At 52.9% G+C, this 21,507-nt stretch overlaps 1 protein-coding gene across 1 annotated transcript; it reads left to right on the top strand.

Moving 5' to 3' along the window:
• The first annotated feature begins 5,736 nt into the window (after window positions 1-5,736).
• Window positions 5,737-20,567, top strand: HEYL (hes related family bHLH transcription factor with YRPW motif like). Its single transcript, XM_032641524.1, has 5 exons — window positions 5,737-5,816; window positions 12,652-12,718; window positions 13,763-13,846; window positions 15,077-15,158; window positions 17,956-20,567. Exons 1-5 carry the CDS (start codon window positions 5,737-5,739, stop codon window positions 18,612-18,614), a joined length of 972 nt encoding a protein of 323 aa, XP_032497415.1. The 3' UTR covers window positions 18,615-20,567.
• The last annotated feature ends 940 nt before the right edge of the window (window positions 20,568-21,507 follow it).

Here is a 21,507-nt window from a genome sequence, read left to right as displayed (position 1 = left end):
TTACCTGGTGGAGCAGTGGTTAAGAATCTGCCTGCCAACGCAGGGGGCACGGGTTCAAGCCCTGGTCTGGCAAGATTCCACGTGCCGCGGAGCAACTAAGCCCGTGCACCACAACTACTGAGCCTGCGAGCCACAACTACTGAGCCCGTGTGCCACAACTACTGAAGCCCGCATGCCTAGAGCCCATGCTCTGCAACAAGAGAAGCCACTGCAATTAGAAGCCCATACACTGCAATGAAGAGTAGACCCTGCTCTCCACAACTAGAGAAAGCCCGCGCACAGCAACGAAGACCCAACACAGCCAAAAATAAATAAATAAGTTTATTTTTTAAAAATTCTCTTTCAATAAATAAATAAAACAAAACAAAAGCAAAAACAAACAAACCCAGACTACACATCTCCCTCCAGCTATTGTCCTAGCTTACTTTCCCATCACAGTCAAGCTTCTTAAATGAGTTTATTCTGCCAGCAAGTACTTATTGCACACCTACTGCACGGCAGGCACTGTACTAGGTGCTGGAGAGTCAGCAGGGAAAAGGAGAAACCAGTGTCTACCCTCAGTGAGTTTATCTTGTGGTGGAGGACCCAGATGATAAATATATCAACAGATAATGTCAGTGAGGTTAATAGATGCTATAAAGTATTGGGTTGGCCAAAAAGTTCCTTTGGTTTTAAAGTAAAAATAAAAGACATTTTTCATTTTCACCAAGAACTTTATTTAACAATGTATTCACCGTTTTGTTCCACTACCTTCTGCCACTTTTCAGGCAACTTCATAATTCCATCTTCCCAAAACGTTTTATCTTTTTGAGCAAAGAACTTTTCCAGGTGCCTTTTATAGTATTCCAGGGAACTGAATTTTTTTCCATTAAGAGGATTTTGTAAAGACCGAAATAAATGGAAATCCAAAGGTGCAGTGTCTGGTGAATACAGCAGATGAATCGGAACTTCCCAGCCCAGCTGTAACAGTTTTTGCCTGGTCATCAAAGGAACATGTGATCTTGTGTTATCCTGATGGAAGATTCTGCGTTTTCTATTGACTAATTCCGAACGTTTTCGTCGGGTGCTGCTTTCAGTTGGTCTAATTGGGAGTAGTACTTGTTGGAATTAATCGTTTGGTTTTCTGAAAGGAGCTCGTAATAGAGGACTCCCTTCCAATCCCACCATGTATACACATCACCTTCTTTGGATGAAGACCGGCCTTTGGTGTGGTTGCTGGTGGTTCATTTCGCTTGCCCCACAGTCTCCTCCATTCCACATTGTTGTACAGCATTCACTTGTCATCGCCCATCACAATTTGTTTAAAAATGGGACATTTTCATTACGTTTCAGTAGAGAATCGCATGCGGAAATACGGTCAAGAAGGTTTTTTTTTGCTTAACCTATGTGGAGCCCAAACATCAAAGCGATGAACATAACCAAGCTGGCACAGATGTTTTCAGCACTTGGATATTTTGAGTATGTCCGCTATCTCCCACGTGGTATAACGTTAATTGTTCTCAATTAATGTCTCGATTTGATCGCTGTCAACTTCAACTGGTCTACCCGACTGTGGAGCCTCGTCCAGTGAGAATTCTCCAGCACGAGACTTCCCAAACCACTTTTGACACGTTCGATCAGTCACAGCACCTTCTCTATACACTGCACAAATCTTTTTTTACGTTTCAGTTGTCTTTTTACCTTTCTTGAAATAATAAAGCATAATATGCTGAAAATGTTGCTTTTTTCTTCCATCTTCAATATTAAAATGGCTACACAAAAATTCACCAATTTTGATAAGTCTTTTTTTTAATGCATGCTGATATGACAGCTGTCACAATACAATCTAACATAATTGTTTCGAATGAAGTTAAAGACAACTAAGCGCTACTAGAGCCATCTGACGGAAAAAAACAACCGAACGAACTTTTTGGCCAAACCAAATAAGATGATGTGAAACGGGACACAGAGTGAGCAGGAAATCGGTCGCTGTTTCAGACAGAGGGTCAGGAGAGTTCTCTCTAAGGATGTAACATTTGAGCCAAGACCTGAAGAGAGTGAGATACTTAATCTGAGACCATCAAGGAGAAGAGGCTTCCAGATAGATGGAACGACGAATTCGAAGTCCTGCAGCAGCTACAAGCGGGAAATTTCGGTGGAAGGGCGGGCAGGAAGGCTCTAATGGCTGAGTGAGCAGGGCAGGGGCAGGGCCCAGGGCTTAGGGTGGCCATACATCCAGTAATGCCCTGGACTGTCTTGGCATAGTTAGTGTTGCCCCCTTTCACTCTCAGAGGTGCCCCAGGCTTAGATGATAAATTATAGAGTCACCCTATGTATAGGCCACGGTAAACAGTTGGCATTTCATTCTCAATGTGATGGGAAGCCTATGGATGGTTCTGAGCAGGAAGTGATGTGATCTGACTGACATTTTAAATGATCATGACCGAGTACTTGCAACGCTCTCTGGCTCCTGTGACACCCACCCTTGGCTCTCCTCCACCTCCTGGCTGTTCCTTCTCAGTCTCCCCTGGCAGCTCTTTCTCTTCTACTCAACATCTAAATCTTGGGGTTTCTCTAGACCCGTGGTTCTCAACTGGGGGTGATTTCTCCCCCAGGGGACATTTGGTATTATCTAGAGACATTTTTAATTGTCATGACTGGGGCAGGTACTACTGGCACGTAGTGAGTAGAGGGCAGGGATGCTGCTAAACATCCAACAATGCACAGAACAGCCCCACCGATAAAGAATTTTCCAACCCAAAATGTCAAATGGGACTGAGATCAAGCCACCCCTGTACTAGATTAGCACTGTCCAATAGAAATAGATTGGGGAGGAGCATAAACAATTAATTTTAAAAACAACTAAAAAGAAAACAAGTGAAATTAATTTTAATAATATATTTTATTTAATCCAATATGTATAAAATATTATAATTTCAGGGCTTCCCTGGTGGAGCAGTGGTTAAGAATCTGCCTGCCAATGCAGGGGACATGGGTTCAAGCCCTGGTCTGGCAAGATCCCACATGCCGCGCGGAGCAACTAAGCCCGTGCACCACAGCTACTGAAGCCTGTGCGCCTAGAACCCGTGCTCTGCAACAAGAGAAGCCACCGCAGTGGGAAGCCCACGCACTGCAACAAAGAGTAGCCCCTGCTCACAGCAACTAAAAAAGCCTGCGCGCAGCAACAAAGACCCAACGCAGCCATAAATAAATAAATTTTTAAAAATATTATAATCTCAACATATTATCAATATTAAAAATATAAATGAGAACTCGCCCTTTCTCCCTCCCTCCCTTCCTTCCTCCCCTCCTTCCTCTCTCTCTCTTTCTTTCTTGAATCCGGCGTGTATCTCACTTATTAGCAAAGCAACTCAGTACAGGCACATTTCAAGTGCTTAGTGGCCACACGTGTCTCGTGGCTATTGTATTGATGGCACACCTCTAGGCTCAGTACTAGATACTATAGCCTGATGTTTAAGAGCTATACAGGTAGTAAAGCCTGATGGTTTGGCTCCGGAACCAAACTGCCTTGTTGAATTCCAGCCCTTCCGTTTACCCTCTGTAGAGTTACTCCACCTCTCTGTGCCTTTTTTTCTCATTTACAAACTGGGGATGATAATAATCTTACTACTTTATAGAGTTGCTGAGAATGAAGTGAGTTAATACTTACAAAACAGTTTCAGGTGTTATAAGTGCTTACCAAACGTTAGCTATTTAGCTAGGCCCCATCCACACTTTCTCTTCTGGGTAATCTGTCTACTCCTATAGCTTTAAGTGCCACCTATTACCTAATGACTTCCAGATTTAAATATTCAGCTTCGACCCCTCTTCTGAGCTCCTATTTATCTGTGCACTCCTCTTTTTTGCGGGGGGGGCTTCGTTGCTGTGCACGGGCTTTCTCTAGTTGTGGCGAGCGGGGGCTACCCTTCGTTGCAGTGTGCAGGCTTCTCATTGCAGTGGCTTCTCTTGTTGCAGAGCACGGGCTCTAGGTGTGCAGGCTTCAGTAGCTGTGGCTCGTGGGCTCTAGAGCGCAGGCTCAGTAGTTGTGGCGCATGGGTTTAGTTGCTCCACGGCATGTGGGATCATCCCGGACCAGGGATCGAACCTGTGTCCCCTGCATTGGCAGGCGGATTCTCAACCACTGTGCCACCAGGGAAGTCCCTGTGCACTCCATTTTGATGACCCGGGGCATCTCACACGAACATACCTACAACGGAGCTTGATCTTCCCCTGCAAATCTGCTCCACTGCCAGTCCCTGTGACCTCAGTCACACGCAGGGCAGATCTCTGGGCAACATGGCTGATTTCTGCCTTTCCAGGGAATGCAGAGTGCACGGACTACACAACTTCTGTGTTGGTTGAGGTTTCCACTCCACAGGTACATGTCCATGGAAGTTATGTGAGTGCTGAGGGCATCTGGAAAAAGAGAGTCCATAGGTATGGCTGGGGTGAACACCAGGGCCTCCTGAGGAAGTCCAAGCTGCAGGTCTGACTGTGCATGCCAGCTGTGTACCCATGCATGTCTATACCTACGTGTCCATATACTTGGCCACGTGGTAGTGTCTGTGGACACGTGTGGAAGCGGGCACGGGATTGTTCTGTCCCACCACCGTAATCAAGTGTCCCCAGGCAGCTCTTACAGTGGGAGTGGAAGTGCAGTTATTCTCAGATGACTAACCCCACTCTCCCAACTGAGGAGATAGCTTCCTCTGTGTCCTGGGGGGTGAGTCAAAGGGAAAGACTTCATCTCTGACCCACCACATGGAGACCACCTTCCCATCTCCTCCTCCCAGCTCATGAAGTCCACCTTCCAGGATGCCCCCGTTCCATTTCCTTCTGAGCTTTGGGGGGGTCTCTCTGAGGCACTGGCCCATGAGGATCGCAGGTGAATCTCAGAATCTTCCTTGAGTCTCCCTCCCTAGGGGCAGGGCAGTCAGAGCCCCTACCCAGTGAACAGTTTGGTCTGTTGTAGGCGGGAGGAGGGTCCCAGGAAAGGAGGCTGGAGGGTGCCACCCACCCCCTTTTGAGGCCCTGCAGCAGCTTCAGGAATGGGCCCTCTCCAGGCACTCTTGGCCTCCCAGGACAGCTCTGCCTCTGGTGAACTGGGAACTAATTCCCAGGGACACCCACGATCAAGACAGGTCTTCAGGCACCTTGGCCAGAGCTGGTCCTGTGCAGGTGGCGCAGCCACAACTTCAGCCATCCCTTTTGGGGATGGCCCCCTCACCCACATTCTACTTGCTCTGGACCCCTTTGGGAGAAGCTGCCAGAGAATTCTGGCCGAGGGTCAGGCCACAGCCACTCCACTGACCTCCCCAAACCGATGTATCTGCCGCCCCCAGAACCCCAGGAGGCAGGAGTCGGCGAGGGGACCTCTAAAGAGGCTGGGGCATAGCGGAGCGGCGCCTCCACAGGCCGACAGCGCCCTGGGGGCGAACCAGGGACAGACGGGGACCCCTTGGCTTCCCCAGGGGCCTTCAAGGGCACCTGCCCAAGGCCACCCAGCGCGCGGCGGCCGAGGGAGCGGAGCCGGACCTCCCAGCCGTCGGCGGGGCGGCGACCTCCCGGGGCCTTCCCACGGCTCGGCCAGCGCGTCACGGAGGGGGCGAGGGGGCGCCCGGGGCTGCGGCTGCGACGCAGGAAAGGGCCCTGGGAAAGGGCGGTGGCTGCGCCCCCGGGGCGGGGCCGGGGCGGGGCCCGACTTCCCGGCTCGCCGCCCGCGCCGCCGGCCGGGGACCCACGCAGCCCGCGCTCACGATGAAGCGGCCCCGGGAGCCGAGCGGCTCCGACAGCGAGTCCGACGGACCCATCGACGTGGGCCACGAGGGCGAGCTGAGGTAAGGCTGGCTGGGGGCGCTGGGCGCGCCGGGGCGAGCAGGCTGGGGAGCAAGCCGACGGGCAGGCGAGCGCGGAGCCAGTCCTGGAGCGACCGGGGTAGACGCAGGTGTGGCGCCACCGTTACGCGCACGAGTGCCCGGGATCCTGTGCGCTCTCGGCCGTTTAGGGCTCGAGATGCTGGGACGGAGGGAGAGTTCAGCTCGGGGTCTGAGGTCCGGTTGGAGATCTCTTTCTGTCCAAGTGAGGCTACTGGCGAGGACTTTTTTTTTTTAATTTATTTTTATTAAATTTATTTTTGGCTGCGTTGGGTCTTTGTTGCTGCGCGGGGGCTACTCTTCGTTGCGGTGCGCGGACTTCTCATTGCAGTGGCTTCTCTTTGTTATGGAGCATGGGTTTCTAGGCGCGTGGGCTTCAGTAGTTGTGACACGCGGGCTCAGGAGTTGTGGCGAATGGGCTTAGTTGCTCCTCAGCATGTGGGATCTTCCTGGACCGGGGCTCGAACCCCTGTCCCCTGAGTTGGCAGGTGGATTCTTAACCACTGCGCTACCAGGGAGGGCTTTTCCCTGAAGATCTTAGGAAACCCTCATGAACTGTTGGTATCACACCCCCTGGTCCTGAAGTAGAGTAGTCACTACTCTGCAGTGACTATGCAGAGTAACCATACTTTCTTAATTTTACCCTAGCTGGGGTGCACTTTTCATATAGTACACACACAGACACAAAACTTCCAGGGGAAGAAAATCTTTGGAATTAAGGTTTTAATATTGAAGAAAATAATCGCTGACTTGCCCATGGTCCTCGCAAGCGCCTAGACTCTGATTCCAGTGCTCTTTCAACTGCACCAGTCTGCTGTCAGTATCTTTTAACTCTTGGTACGTTTTCTGACCCTGCTTCAAACCTGTAGAACAAACTGAACTTGTATAAGTTCTGTTACGTCCCAGTTCTGTGACCAATCTAAGCTTCAGTTTCTTCATCTGAAAAATGGGTATAAATAATAGAACTGACCTCATAGGATAATTAGGAAAATCAGATGAGATAACCTATGTCAAGGGCTTCACACAGAGCCCAGCACGTAGCAAATGCTTAAGAAGTATCAAGCACCCAATATGTGATACTCAGAACCCTGAAAGAGCAGCAGGGACTGACTGGGAGTCTGCAGACTTGGGTCCCAGCCCCAAATCTGCCACCAAGTTACCGTGTGACCTTGGGGCATTGCTTTCCCTTTGTGAGCCTGTTTTCTCATCAGTAAAATAAAGGAGAACAGGGAGTGGGAAAAGGAAGCCTATCTGGTCCCTCCTGGCTCATCCAAACCTGACTCTCTAGAATAGATTTGAAAGGGGGATTCAGTTCATTCTTAGGGATGTTTCTGAGGGTATTTCATACTTTCAGTGATATCCAGTTTTCTGAGACCAGGGGGTCCTGCCTCAGTCACAAGTCCCAGTAAAGTGCCCCCAGTTTCCAATTCTTTCTAGCTTCTAATAGGAGGTAATTTCCTGTCCATGAGGTTTTGGGGTATATAATAGCATTCCCTATGCAACTTAATAGCCTTTTAAAATTGTTTAGCAGAAACTGCTCTTCAGAGAATCAATTCTCCGAGTCTGTGCCTGCTAGGAGCAGGGGAAGGGCCCAGCACCATGGGGTGGGGGGTTGGCGGGGAGGTGTCTCAAGCTCAGTGTCATTGGGTCTTCATGAATCAGAGGCATGAAATTGGTGTCAGAGAGCTGGGCTGATTGGAGCTGCCTTCTGTCCTCCAAGAATTTGCAGCCTGGTCAGTGACCTGCCAGGTCACACAAAGTCCATGGACAGGATGGAAGATGGAAGGAGAGACAGACTGTGGGCTGTGAGGGCACCTGAGCAGGGAGAGGTCACTCACAACCAAAAGTGCAGGGAGGGCTTCCCTGGTGGCGCAGTGGTTGGGAGTCCGCCTAACGATGCAGGGGACATGGTTTCATGCCCCGGTCCGGGAGGATCCCACATGCCGCGGAGCGGCTGGGCCGGTGAGCCATGGCCACTGAGCCTGCGCGTCCGGAGCCTGTGCTCCGCAACTGGAGAGGCCACAGCAGTGAGAGGCCCACGTACCGCAAAAAAAAAAAAAAAAAGTGCAGGGAGAGCTTCCTGAAGGTGGTGGCATTTAGACTGTGGCATTTGGACTATGGCATAAAGGATCAGTAGGCAGTTTTTTTCCTATACATTTTGTCCTTTCAACTAGAGCCCATTTTTTTAGACTGTCTAGATTCTTAGGCGAGCAGACCGCCCCCCCCCAGAGGAGAGAAACAGTTGGACATCTGGCAGAGGCCAACTTATAGACCCCTCTTTGTAGCACTCACCAAAGGGCCCTCCCCCCAGCAGACATCAATGCTTCAATTCAGGGAGCGCTGAACGATGCCTGCTGTGGCCCAGACCCTGGGCTGGGCGTGGGGGGCCCAGATGTATCCTGCTCAGCCTCTGCCCTCAGGGAACTCTCAGAGAAGAAGAGCTTCATGAACAAAGAAAGCCAGATGAACATTGGCAAGGGCCAGGGGACTGGAGCAGCCAGCCTCCCCAGGGTCAGAGGCAGGGTGCAAATCCGCCCCCACCCCCCGTAAGAGTAAAGAGCAGGTTGTGTTCCATTGCCACTGTAGGCATCTGCCTGGTGGCAGTGTCCTGCCCCATATATGGGAATCACCCTGAGAGCTCCTATCTGAACACAGCCCCCTGACACATGGGGGTCCAAACTGAGAATATTGTCTCCCCCCTCCCTCTGCAAAAATTTAATGAGCACCTGCCACGTCAGGCACTGGGTCAGGGTCTGTGGATCATTTAAGGCACATGGTGGCCTTTGAAGTCTCACCACCATTAACTTGGGTAAGTGACTACCCTTTTCTGAATTCTAATTTTCTCCTTTACAAAATGGGGATGCTAATACCTTACCTCATAGGGTGAGGCTTTGATGAGGTAATGGACTTAAGGCACACAGCTCCCTGCTTTGGCACAAGGCAACTTCCAATGAAAGCTGCTCTCTAAGGGGTCGCCGTTCAGTTGGAGGGTGCCATGTCCGTGAGGCAGCATGGTCTAATGAAAAGCCTGGACATCTGAAGACTGGACTTTGTGTCTCTGTCACTCCAGCTATCAAGTGATTATTTTTCCTAAGTGTGAAATGGCCCAATAATATACTTAACTCATTGTATGATAAATGAGACAAGTGAACGTGGAAGTGCTCTCTAGAACAAAAAGTACTGGCTATGAAATGTACATGGGGGGACGATGGCTGTATGGGGAGCACTGGATGAAAAGCCAGTAGACTTGGCTCCAGTTCTGGAATTTCCTCTAATTTGCTGTGTGGCCTGGAGCAGATCGCTTCCCCTCTCTGAGTTTCCTCCTTTTACAAGTAGGCTCAGTGCTCTCTGAGAGCCCTTCATTGGAGACATTGTGATTCTGCCTTTGGTTGATGGAAAATGAGCGGGGTCACCTGCAAGGGCTCCTCGGCGGAGTTCCCAAAAAGGAAGTGAGGGTGAGCGCTGAGGGTAGTCAGGACTAGCAGCCAGACCACCTGGAAAGCTGCGCCTCCCCCAAGAGGCCACCCCAGAATTCTGGCTAGGGACCCCTTGAGGCCCACGGAGCAGATCTTGGGGGTCAGCATATCTTCCCTGGGTCCATGAAAATCTGCCTTATTTTCAGACAAGAATCTCTCACACCCTCTCCCAATGTCAGGGCCAGATCCCAGCCTGGAAGAGAGCTAGCTCTGGCTGAGCTCTTGGGAGCTTTAAGGCTAAGGGGACTGGAGGGCTATTCAGACAGACAGGAAATAGGAATCAGGAGGGAAAACAATGTTGATTTTAAAGCCAGAAGATGTGGATTCCCATGCTGGCTTTGCTCCTCAGCAGCTGCGTAGGCTGGGCAAGCTGCCTTACCTCCCCAGTGCCCGGCATCCTCACGTGTAAAATGGGGCTTCCCCTCAAAGGAGGAAAGTATATGTAGGGATGCCGAGAAAGCTGTGAAGTGAGGTTTGCCTGTGGGATACGGGAGTGGGGGGAGAGGGATAACACCGCAGAGACCCAGGAGAGTGGAAAAAGGGTGGCTGAGCTGAAAGGGGTGTGTCAGCCTCCAACAGATGGTCCCTGAGGAGGAATCAGGCTGAGAGGCAGTGACGTGAGCAGTGGTAACCCAATACCCCGGGAGACACCTTATCCAAGCTGCGGGGACAAAGGCCGTGTTTCTTAGTAGACCTTGGCCCTTGTGGCTTGTCCATACTGAAGCTTTGTAAACAAGCTGCCCTACAGATCTCAGGATCTGGCCACCTGAGCCCTGGATCTAGCTTGCTGACCCATCCCTCCCACGAGCTTTCATAGGCCTCTTACATTCTTGTCCAGATGTTTGGATGGAGATATCCTTTTCCAGATGTAGCTAGATGAAGCCAGGGACATAGCAGTGGGTTTGACAAATGTTGATCTGGTCTCCCATGCAACCTTATCTCTTTAAGCAGTTGATGAAAATGATCCAACCTCTAATGCCAAGAGGGTCGTCACGTGGGCTGGGACCCTCCCGGTGAGCCACACATGCCCCCATTCCACAAAGGCCTCAGACATAGATTTTTTTTTTTTTTTAATATTTGTTTATTTATTTGGCTGCATCAGGTCTTAGTTGAGGCACGCGGGATCTTGGTTGAGGCCTGCGGGTTCTTTCGTTGCAGCACACGGGCTTCTCTTTAGCTGTGGCATGCGGGTTTTTCTCTCTCTAGTTGTGTAGTGCAGGCTGCAGGGTGCGTGGGCTCTGTAGTTTGCAGCGCGTGGGCTCTCTCGTTGAGGCGCACAAGCTCAGTAGTTGTGGCGCGCAGGCTTAGTTGCCCCGAGGCATGTGGGATCTTAGTTCCCCGACCAGGGATCGAACCCGCATCCCCTGCATTGGAAAGCGGATTCTTTACCACTGGACCGCCAGGGAAGTCCCAAGACATAGATTCTATGGTCTCACCTCTGTGTTCTCCGGTGATGCCAAAGATGAGGGCAGGAGGAGGAGCTCAACCACGAGCTCTGTCATGTCACTTGCTGAGTACTGGGTACAGCTGTGAATGAGACAGATATGGTTCATGGCCTCATGGAACTTACAGACTTGATGGAGAGTTAGACATTCATCAAATAATCATATAAATATGGTGTGTACCCAACAAATGGGTTACAAATGCTATGAATGCAGGATGCTAGGATAGTGTAAAGCAGGGGGTATCAAGTGGGACGGGTGATGACATTTGAGTTGAGATCTGAAAGGTGGTAGAAGTTACTAGGCAAAGGGGCTGGGGCTTGGGGGTGGGGAGAGGGAGTGGACCAGAGAGTTCTGCGCTAGGGGAACAGTATGTACCACCACAGGAAGGAGTTAGTGCATTCACAGGCTGGAGCACACAGAGCAACAGAGAATTGAGTCTAGGAGGTGACAGGGGCCTGTGGGGCTACCTGGAAGATGGTAGCCTTGATCCTAAAAGCATTGGGAAGGCCCTGCAAGAGAGTGACACGATCAGATTTGCATTTAGATGATCACTCTGCCCACTTGTAGGAAGTAGTGGGTGTAATAGACTCCTGCAGTCTGGAAAGATGATGGAGGCTTGGTCCTGAGATCGGCAGTGGAGATAAGGGGGACAGGTGTGAGATGTATTTTAGACATGGAATGGGCAGGTTTTGATGGGGTAGGTGAGGACAGAGGAGGAATCAAAGATGGTGGCCGGGTGTCCACCTTGCAGAAGTGGGATATGGGTGCCTTCGCTGAGATGGGAACCTAGGCAGAAGAGGAGAGGTGGAGGCAAGCTCTTGGGTTCCTGTTCAGATGGGTGGCATTTCGCGTTCTGAAATAGCAGGGGAGTCACCTTGTCTAAAGTTATTTGTGGCTGTGATGTCTCCAGTGGGAGCTGGGCTCTGGAGGGCTGGGGCCTGGCTGAGGGCATCCAGTCCAGCCCTAGGTCTGAGTGGGGCCTCTGGCGTGTTGGCCAAGTGAATGATCCTAAGTGCAACCCAGAGAATCTCCTTCACTCCAAGAGAGCCTCTGAAGTGGGAACCATGAAAAGGGCAAGCAGTTGGGCTGAGGAGGATTTGGTCAGTCTGGGCAGGAAAAGCCCCAGAGGGCTGAGCCTCCTCCCGGTTATGGGAACTCCTGGGTTGCCAGCAAACATACATCCTTCAGCCAAGCCCGGGGACCGGAGGCCTGACACGATGCGGGGCTGGAGCCTTCTGGGGAGGCTGGGGCCACGTCCCGAGAGTCCGAGAGGGCCCTGTGACCCAGATGTCGCCTCCCCCTAGCCCGGGCCGCGCAGCGTGGGAGGAGGCGGCAGCTGCAGGCCGGGTGGAGGGCGGGCGACCGGCGCGCCCGGCCCGTGGGAAGCGGCGGCATCTGTTCTTTCCACGCTCGTTCCCAGCGGCTCCCTCTGAAACCTAACCCGCAGGCCCGGCCCCGCCGCCGCCGCCCGTGCCCTCGCCCGCCCCGCCCGGGGGATCGGGTTGCAGGAGCGGGGCGGCCGGGCTGCGGTTCCCCCGACGGCCGCGGCAGCAGCGAGGGCGAGGGGCGAGGGGCCGGAGGCAAGGCCGAGCGGGTCAGGTCGGGGCGAGAGCCAAGCCCCCCCACCCATGGCCCCAGCCGCCGGCGACTCTGGGGCAGGAAGCTCTGTGCAGGGGAGGACTTGGCCCGGGGAGAAATGAGCCCCCGGGGAGAAGGGGAGAGAAGGCGTCCCTACCCACGCCTGCCCTGCGCCTCTTCCCGGCCTGGGAGACCTCGGCCGCCTGGGAGGGGTCTGTGCCCGCCCACAGCCGGCCTCCGAGGTCAGCCCAGGCCAGGGAGACGGTCCTCTGAAAAATCAGTCTTTCTTTTCCTCTCCAGCCAGATGGCCCGGCCGCTGTCCACCCCCAGCCCTTCACAAATGCAAGCCAGGAAGAAACGCAGAGGGGTGAGTGTGTATCTCAGCAGAGCTGCCCTGAGTTCGCAGGGGCCTGCCGCAGAGAACCCTGGTCAGAAACACCACCAGGAAGCGACCCTGCCTGGGTTCAAGTCCCAGCTTTGCCAGTAGCTAGCTGGGTGACTTTGTGCAAGCCACTTAGTCTCTGTGTGCCTCGTTTTTTCATCTGTGTAACTGAGATAATGATGGTACCTACCTCAAAGGGTTGTTTTGAAGTGAATTAATGTAATGCGCTCAGAACAGAACCTGACGCACCATTAGCCACCATCGTTTATTCCAGCCTCCCCCTGCTTCTCTCTGAGCTCAGAACTTTCCTTCCCTCTTAGTGTGCTGAGGGGTAGGGAAGGGGGACAGAAGAAGGAAGAGCCCGTCCTTGCTCTTGGCCCTCCTTTTCCCCCAGGATGCAGCTGTGCTTCTGCCCTGGGAGTCCAGAGACCGGAATGTGGCAGAGACCAGCCCTGCCAATCACTAACCAAAAGACCTTAAGCAGCCACACCCACCCAGCCCTCGTTCTCTTTATCGGTAAAATGGGTGTTGTCATTTCTGTCCTGCTCTCAGTATTCCGCTGCCAGTATTGTGAGATGAGAGTGAGCTTGTGGGGATGAAAGGCCTTCCCAGCTGGAGAGAGCAATGCCTGGGACTCCTCAGACCTCATGACCCAGCACCTCAAGGGGTCTCCCTGGCCCAGGAGGGGCCTCCAGGACCTGCTCCAGTGCTGTGGCTGGTGTTCCTGTGCTAATTGGTTGGTGCCCTGCTGTATCAGTGGTTAAACGTTTTGGATACCACCCCTTAGATCAAGACAAGAGATCTGAGTTCTAGTCCCAGCCTCGCACTTCCTTGCTGTGTGACCTTAAGCAAATCCTGCCCCTCTCTGAGCCTCGTTTTCCTCTTCCATAATATAAGAATGGATTTATCTCCCTGACAGAAATATTGTGACGGAAGATATGAGTCAGTGCCTGTCGAGGCGTGTTGGAAACTGTGATGAAGTGCCTACTTGGTTTTTGTTTGTTTGTTTGTTTCATCATTGTTTTTTAGATCATAGAGAAACGGCGCCGGGACCGCATCAACAGCAGCCTTTCTGAACTGCGGCGCTTGGTCCCCACTGCCTTTGAGAAGCAGGTATGTGACATTGCTGAATGTGCTAGAGGAAATGCTGTGCGGGTGGCAGATAAGGGTCACTTCTCACGGCATCTCTTATCGATTGGTGGCAGCTGCCTGAAGTGCTGTGATATCATTTACTGATATCTGTTGATGGCCAAGAATAAGGGGGATGGAAATTCATATTTACTGAGGTGTCTCAGGGGTTGTGGCTTTATGTCCATCATCTGGTTGCACTGAATGCTCAGAATGATCCTGAAGGGTAGGGATTATTATGCACATTGCACAGGTAAGGAAACTGAAGCACAGAGAGGTGAAGTAACTTATACCAGATCACACAGCTAGTAAGTAGCAGAGCAGAACTGGACACAGACTGTGTGATCCTAAAGTGCCTTATCCCTCTGCACTACTGACATTTCCAGAACTATCTGAAAGTAGAACAGGCCACTTGGGGAGTGAAGTCTCTGTCATTGAACATGCTGGGGTGGAGGGACTCCAGTGGAGAGTCAGACAGTTGAATCAATCAGACAGCCTCAAAGATTCTCACCGTGTGTGCCAAGCCATGGTCATAGGTCCTGTGTCTTCCTTTCTGCTGGGGAGAACAAGTCAGTCATTCCACAGACATTCACTAAAACCTTCACAAGTCCAGCCATGAACTAGACCTGGTACCTACCTTCAAGGGACTCACATGGAGAGTCCGACCCTCAGGTTTCATCTGGGAGACCAGGTGATGCTGGAGGCTTCGGAAACACTCCTCAAGAGGAGAGAATGGAGGAAGAGCAGATGCTTTGGAATAAGACAGTGAGCCCGATCTTGGGTGTGTGTGGCGAGTGTGAAGTTGGATTCCCGGTAAAGCTGGTCTAGGAGGCAGGTGAGGATGCAGGAGTGACATTCTGGTGATGGTGCCTGAAGCCATGGAGGTAGAGGGGACCCTCTGAGGAGAGCGAGAAAAAAGTGAGCCATCACCCACTGGGAACACCACCGTTTTAAGAGACAGAGCAAGAAAGCAGGGGAGGGGGGCTTTCAGGAAGGATGGTCAGCAGTGTGGTGGACAGGTGGGCTAAAATGAGAACTGAAGAGAATGGGTTAGATTTGGTGGGCTTGGCTAAAGCAGAAGCCCGATCGCAGGCAGTGGTGGAGTGGGGGGAGGAGGAGAAAACTGAGGTCGTGAGTGCTGATGACGCCATGCTGGGGAGGAGGGCAACAGAGGTCAGCTGAAGGCCGCCACTCTTCTGTCTTCTGTACACACAGGGCTCCTCCAAGCTGGAGAAAGCCGAGGTCCTGCAGATGACGGTAGATCACTTGAAAATGCTCCACGCCACTGGCGGGACAGGTACTGATGCTCTACTTTCCTGGAACCATTCCTGCAGCCAATATTTGGGGGCTGGGCCCTGGGAATACTTTGGTGAGCAAAGTAGATGTGGTCCCTGACCTCATGGAGCTCACAGTTCGCAGAGGGGCTGAAGGAGCTCCAGGTGGAACGTTTGCAAAGCTTGTCTTTCTTCTTTTGGCATTGCCCTCTGGGCTTTTATTGTCTCCATGTGTCCTAGCCCTTTCCTCAACTCCACTCCTTCCAGCCTTGAACCTTGGAGGAGCTCTTCTACAACAGATTACTGATCCCCCTGCCACCAGGGCCTCGTTGAGCATCAGCCTGAATGAGCTTATTCTCACTGTGATCCCAGTGGGAGAGACATGCCTGAGATTTTTAGCCACAGCACTTCGCTAGTGTGCCAAGCCACCGGTCTAGGCTTCTGAGCTCGTGTCCTTGGCAGTGCTGGGGGGATATGTCACGCTCACTGCTGAAGATCAGTCGTGGGATTTTAGTAGGATGCAAATTTAGTAGGATGCATTCTGTTATTTTGAGCTAGTCCACTACAAAAAAGTCACGGAATTGTGGCTTTTAAAAGACTTCTGGACAGATGGAAATTCTGTGTGCCTGAAGCCGCTCTGTGTGGTTCGGTAATTTCACAATTGGGAAACCTTGAAAGCTCCGCTGACCTTGGCTCCAAAGCCTTAAGTCTTGAAGCCTTAACTTGCTACCCCCTCAAGGGGATGGTTGCATGTTAAGCAGCCCAGCCTGGTGCCTCTCGAGCCTCGGCGGGCAGCGGTGTCATGTAGGGGCTGACAGCGTCGTGGGTCACAGCCCAGAGATCCCGAAGCAGTAAGTGTGGATTGGAGGTTAGGAATCTGCCAGTTTAGCAAACACGCCCGATGATCCTGCTGCAGGTGGTCACTTGGAGAACTTGTGCCAAAGGAATGCACAGCCAACGGTGGAAACTGTCTCTAATCAACCAGTGGGGGAGGAATTTCAAGCTACATTTATATTTATCCAATTAAAGGAAAACTAGTGACTAATATTTGGGCAGCATTTTATAGTTTTCCAAATGCTTTCTCTAACGTTATCTCATTTGATTCTCACAAGAACCTCGAGGGTGGGTGTTGCTGTCCTCACTGTTTTCTGGCTAAGGGCTGATGGGAAGACAGAGAATTGGCTTGGAGCACTGGCTTTGTATGTGAACACTGAGTTTACTACTTACTAGCTTTAGGACCTTGGACAAATGATTTAAGCTCTTTATTCCTCAGTTTCCTTATCTCTAAAATGAGAATAATGCTAGGGGTTTTTTTAATATAAATTTATTTATTTATGGCTGCGTTGGGTCTTCGTTGCTGCGCATGGGCTTTCTCTAGCTGCGGAGAGTGGGAACTGCTCTTCGTTGCGGTGCGCGGGCTTCTCATTGCAGTGGCTTCTCTTGTTGTTGAGCACGGGCTCTAGGCACGCGGGCTTCAGTAGTTGTGGCACGCGGGCTCAGTAGTTGTGGCTCGTGGGCTCTAGAGCGCAGGCTCAGTAGTTGTGGTGCATGGGCTTAGTTGCTCTGTGGCATGTGGGATCTTCCTGGACCAGGGCTCAAACCCGTGTCCCCTGCATTGGCAGGAGGATTTTTAACCACTTCCCCATAATGGTTATAATGATAGGTTTTTATGAGGTTTAATGCAAATTAAGTGCTTAGGAAGAACTCAGCAAATGTTAGTGAAAAAAGAACAGTGAACAGAGAAAGGTGATGGGATTTGCTCAAAGTTGCACAACTAAGTAGACAGCAGAGCCAGGTCTCACCGCCTAGGAGGCCTGGCTCCAAACATCATCTCCTGCCAAGCTGTTCCTCTGTGGGGACCTCAGCCGTGAACCAGGGACCCGATATTTGCTACCATGATCATGAAGCCAGTGCTCACTGGGGCTGTTCTGTCTTTGCCCAGAAGGTGGTCGAGAGACGGGCAGGTGTGGAGAAGCTGTGAGAATGTGAATACTTCTGCAGGCAGTCCCCCTGGTCATCCCACACTGAAGTCAAACCAAAGACAGGGTCCCTGGCCTGAGGGCAGCAGCTGAGGACCAGAGTGGGGTCCTGCTTTCTAGACTGCCCTTTGGGCTGGGGAACAAACTCCAATGCTTATGGGGGCCAAACCAGTCATATAAATGATAGCTAACTTTTCATTTGTTAAGCATTTCTGTGCACCATTTCATTTCGCCCCCCCGCCCCGTCTGTACATGGCAGGGCCTGTTAATATACCCATTTCACAGCTAAGGAAATCAAGGCATGGAGAGATTGAGACTTGTCCATAGTCAGGGCGCTAGTTAAGTCCATGGTCAAGCAGCTGGCCCCCAAAGACCTCATGCTTCATTGCTACCCTATGCTCTCCTCTCCAAGGAGTCTCCCAGCTCTGATGGCTGCTGCCACCACCTCCCAGCATCTGCCCCCATCAACAGGCAGGGTTGTTCTACACCTCCACGTGCACAACGCTTTCACATCTGGCAGGTGTCTATTTAAATGAAGTTATCTGGGCCGCAGATTTCCTTCTTTGGGTTAATCATGAATGGTGATGAAGTTAACACTTTACATTTTATAATGCTTCACAGTTTAGTGAACTCATTTGATCCGCACAGTCCACCCGCTCTACCCCAGTAGGGATGATTATTCCCACTTTAAGATGGTGAGACTGGGGCTCAGAGAGGTGAGGTGACGTGCCCAAGGTCACCCAGGGGGTGAGTGGGGAAAGCAGGTCCAGAGCTCAGTGCTGACCCCAGGCTCAGTGCTTGTCTCCTGCCTGGCATGCCCTCATCGTGCCTCACTTTGCAGGATTCTTTGATGCTCGAGCCCTGGCAGTCGACTTCCGGAGCATCGGTTTTCGGGAGTGCCTTACCGAGGTCGTCAGGTACCTGGGGGTCCTGGAAGGGCCCAGCAGCCGTGCAGACCCGGTGCGGATTCGCCTTCTCTCCCACCTCAACAGCTATGCAGCCGAGATGGAACCTTCACCCACGCCCACTGGGCCCCTGGCCTTTCCTGCCTGGCCCTGGTCCTTCTTCCATAGCTGTCCAGGGCTATCTGCCCCGAGCAGCCAGCTCGCCATCCTAGGAAGAGTGCCTGGCCCCATCCTCCCCGGCACCTCCTCTCTGGCTTACCCCATCCCGGCCTTCAGAACCAGTCCCTTGCGCAGAGCCACTGGCACCATCCTGCCAGCCCGGAGGAATTTGCTGCCCAGTCGAGGGGCATCTTCTACCCGGAGGGCCCGCCCCCCCGAGAGGCCAGCCGCGCCCCTGCCCCCCAGTGGCAGGGCTGCCAGGAGCAGCCACATGGCACCCCTCCTGCGATCCTCTTCCCCTGCCCCTCCTGGCATTGTGGGGTCTCCTGCTTATGTGGCTGTTCCCGGGTCTTCCCAGGGGGCAGCTGGGAGGCCAGCAGGAGCTGTGCTCTGCCACTCCTGGGTCTCTGAAATCACTGAAGTCGGGGCTTTCTGAGCTGGCTTTGCCCCCAGGAATGAGGAGAGTTCTTTTTCCAGGAGCTCTAAAGATGGCGTTGCCTTTTCTGCTCTGTTTTCCGGACTGGTTCATATATGAAGGTGTCTTCTTCACTCAGCAGAGGCCCCCTTCTCCTTTGGCCCCTCTCCCCTCCTCACTGCTTGTCCCAGCTTCTCCTGGGGCTGTTCTGATCTCAGAAGCTTGGTCTCATGTTTTCCCTGGAGAGATGAGTCCCAGGAGAGCCCCCCAAGAGCTGTACCCAGACCCCTCTCCTGCCCCAGGACACATGGGCAGTAGGCATTAATCTCAGGTTGGGGAACAACGCTTTAACCTAAAAGGCACAATGACCTAAGGCACGCTGCTCCCCTAGAGATCAGACCCCAGCCAAGAGCAGTGACTGCCTGGCTGCAGCCTTCCCAGGCCCCCAGGGGTCGGAACATAGTGTCTGTCTCACTTCCTGAGACAGTAACCACACAGGGGCCACAAAGAGGTCTCCTGGGAACCCTGTCTGCCCCAGCCCACCTGTCTCCCGCCCACTGCAGTGAACCCAGAACAGACCTGCTGTCCACCACGGCCAAGGCTGGGGACTGGGAGCCCAGCAGGCCCCATTCCTGACCTCTTGCCAGCTGCCGACACCTACCCTCCAGCTGACCAGCAGTTCCCTGCACACAGCTGGGAGGTCTCTGGGCTCCGTGACAGGGTGTACTCACCACCAGGCCTCGGACGGCGTTCCCAGACAGGAGCCAGGCTTGAGCCACAGAGAACCCAGGTCCCTGCCTACCACACGGTCACCGTCCTCCAGGCCTGTAGTCCCGTCAGATGCACAGTGCGGAAGGCCATGTTCCCACGTGATGGCGCCCCGAGAGGAATCCTCTTGGGATTCAGCACCAGACGTTTGTGCTGCCTGTTTTGCATCCGACTCACGGGGCCCATACTGCGGGGACCGCCAAGGGCTGTCAGGCTGGACGAAAATAACTGCGAGGAGGGGCGAGAAGAAGGACAGTCAGAGGCGGCTCAGCCCTTCAAGGTCACACAGTGGGTCGAGGGCCTGAGATCCTGTTCACCCGGGATTCCACGCGGCTGGCTCTGCTCAAAGGCCATGCATGGCGTTACCCAGCTTCAGCCCAGGCCACTTTCCCTCTAACAGAGGGAACTAATGGCCCAGAGACCTTTCCCAGTGGAGCAGCAGGAACTGGACAAGACAGGGGCAGACCAGAAGCGACACACAGCCGGCCCAGTGCTGCCAGATGGTTGTTAAAATGTAGAAACACTTCTGTGCTCACTGACAAAACCTGCTTTCCCTGAGTGTTCCCACCACATGGCTTTTCTCCCAGGACCCCGTGCTGGTTAATGCCCGGCCGACCCAAGGCCGTGGGGCCCTCCAGCTGGCAAGTCATTGGTGCTTATTCTGCACTGGTTATTAAATGCTTCTGATGTCACCCCTGGAAGAGTCTCCCACTCCCGTCCTTTGATGGAACTGCCCTCCCCAGAGGCTGAATTGAGGAGACTCCATGAGCTCAAAAAGTAGAGTCTGCAAAAGCCCTGGGGAAAAAGGGCCCTTTCAGAGAAGTGGGTAGGAGGGCAGAGATCATTTAAATGACCCAGAAAGCTCTTTTGAGAAGGCAAATTCCTCAAGGAGGGATAAAGAACTAAAGTCGTTCTTTTACTCCTCAGTGTGAGGTCGTTGGATCAGATATTGCTCTCCTCCTGGACCCATCTGCGTGTCCAGCAGGGAGGAGGTGTCATTTCAGGGAGTGGGTCACTGGCCAGGAGTGCTCCTGAGGTAGACAGAGATAGAGGGAAATAGCGAGGGAGGGAAGGCAGTCAGCAGGCTCCCAGGATTTGGGAGGGGGGGCAGAGGGAGGTGGCAGAAGGCAAAGACCAACTTCACTGTTTTCACAAGGGGCGGGAAGAACGGCGCTCCCCACCCCTCCCCCTCCTCCCCTGCACTCTCCCCTCCCCCTCCTCCCCTGCACTCTCCCCCTCCCCCTCCTCCCCTGCACCTCCCCTCCCCTCTCCCCCTCCCCCTCCCCTGCACTCTCCCCCTCCCCTGCACTCTCCCCCTCCCCCCCCCCTGCACTCTCCCCCTCCCCCTCCTCCCCTGCACTCTCCCCCTCCCCCTCCCCTCTCCCCCTCCCCCTCCCCTCTCCCCCTCCCCCTCCCCTCTCCCTCTCCCCCTCCCCCTCCCCTGCACACTCCTCCTCCCCCTCCTCCCCTGCACTCTCCCCCTCCCCCTCCTCCCCTGCACTTTCCCCTCCCCCTGCTCCCCTGCACTCTCCCCCTCCCTGGCCACTGCAGGTGGTGGCTCACTGCTCCCAAGATACCAGGGCAGTTTTCCAGTCCTTCAGTTTGACCACTCCCTAGCCCAAGTATCCAACATTACTCATGGCGGGACGGTGGGAAACACATTTTCATATTTCAAATACCCAACTCCAAAAGAACCAGTTGACACCGTTGAATGAGGGGGAAATGGCCCAGAACTTTGAGCATCTTAGTTGCTCTTAGGTTCATTCTCCCTGAGAGATTGTGCGGGGAAAGGTGACTGTGTGTATTGGTTTCTGTGGTTGAGAACTCATATGTTTGTTTATATTCCCAAGCCTTTCTGGTGCCCCTGACTCCCACCCCATCACTGGGGTTGTCGCAGACATTCAATAAAGTTTTTTTTTTCTTTAGCTCTTCTGGAAACCTCTGCAAGGTTCTACTTCTTAAATATCTCTGGAGTCCATCTACTTCTCTCTGATCCCACAGCCTTCACCCTGGTCTGGCCACATCACTTCTCCCCAGATCACTGCCCTCCAAAAGGTCGCTTTGCTTCCTTCCTGCTTTGCCAATCAGTTCTCAACACAACCAGAGAGAGCTTTAAACACGCAAACCGTATCATATCAACTCTGGT

This window comes from Phocoena sinus, chromosome 1, assembly GCF_008692025.1.
Source record: "Phocoena sinus isolate mPhoSin1 chromosome 1, mPhoSin1.pri, whole genome shotgun sequence".
NCBI classification, from domain to species: domain Eukaryota; kingdom Metazoa; phylum Chordata; class Mammalia; order Artiodactyla; family Phocoenidae; genus Phocoena; species Phocoena sinus.
This window is presented reverse-complemented; position numbering and strand designations above follow the sequence as displayed.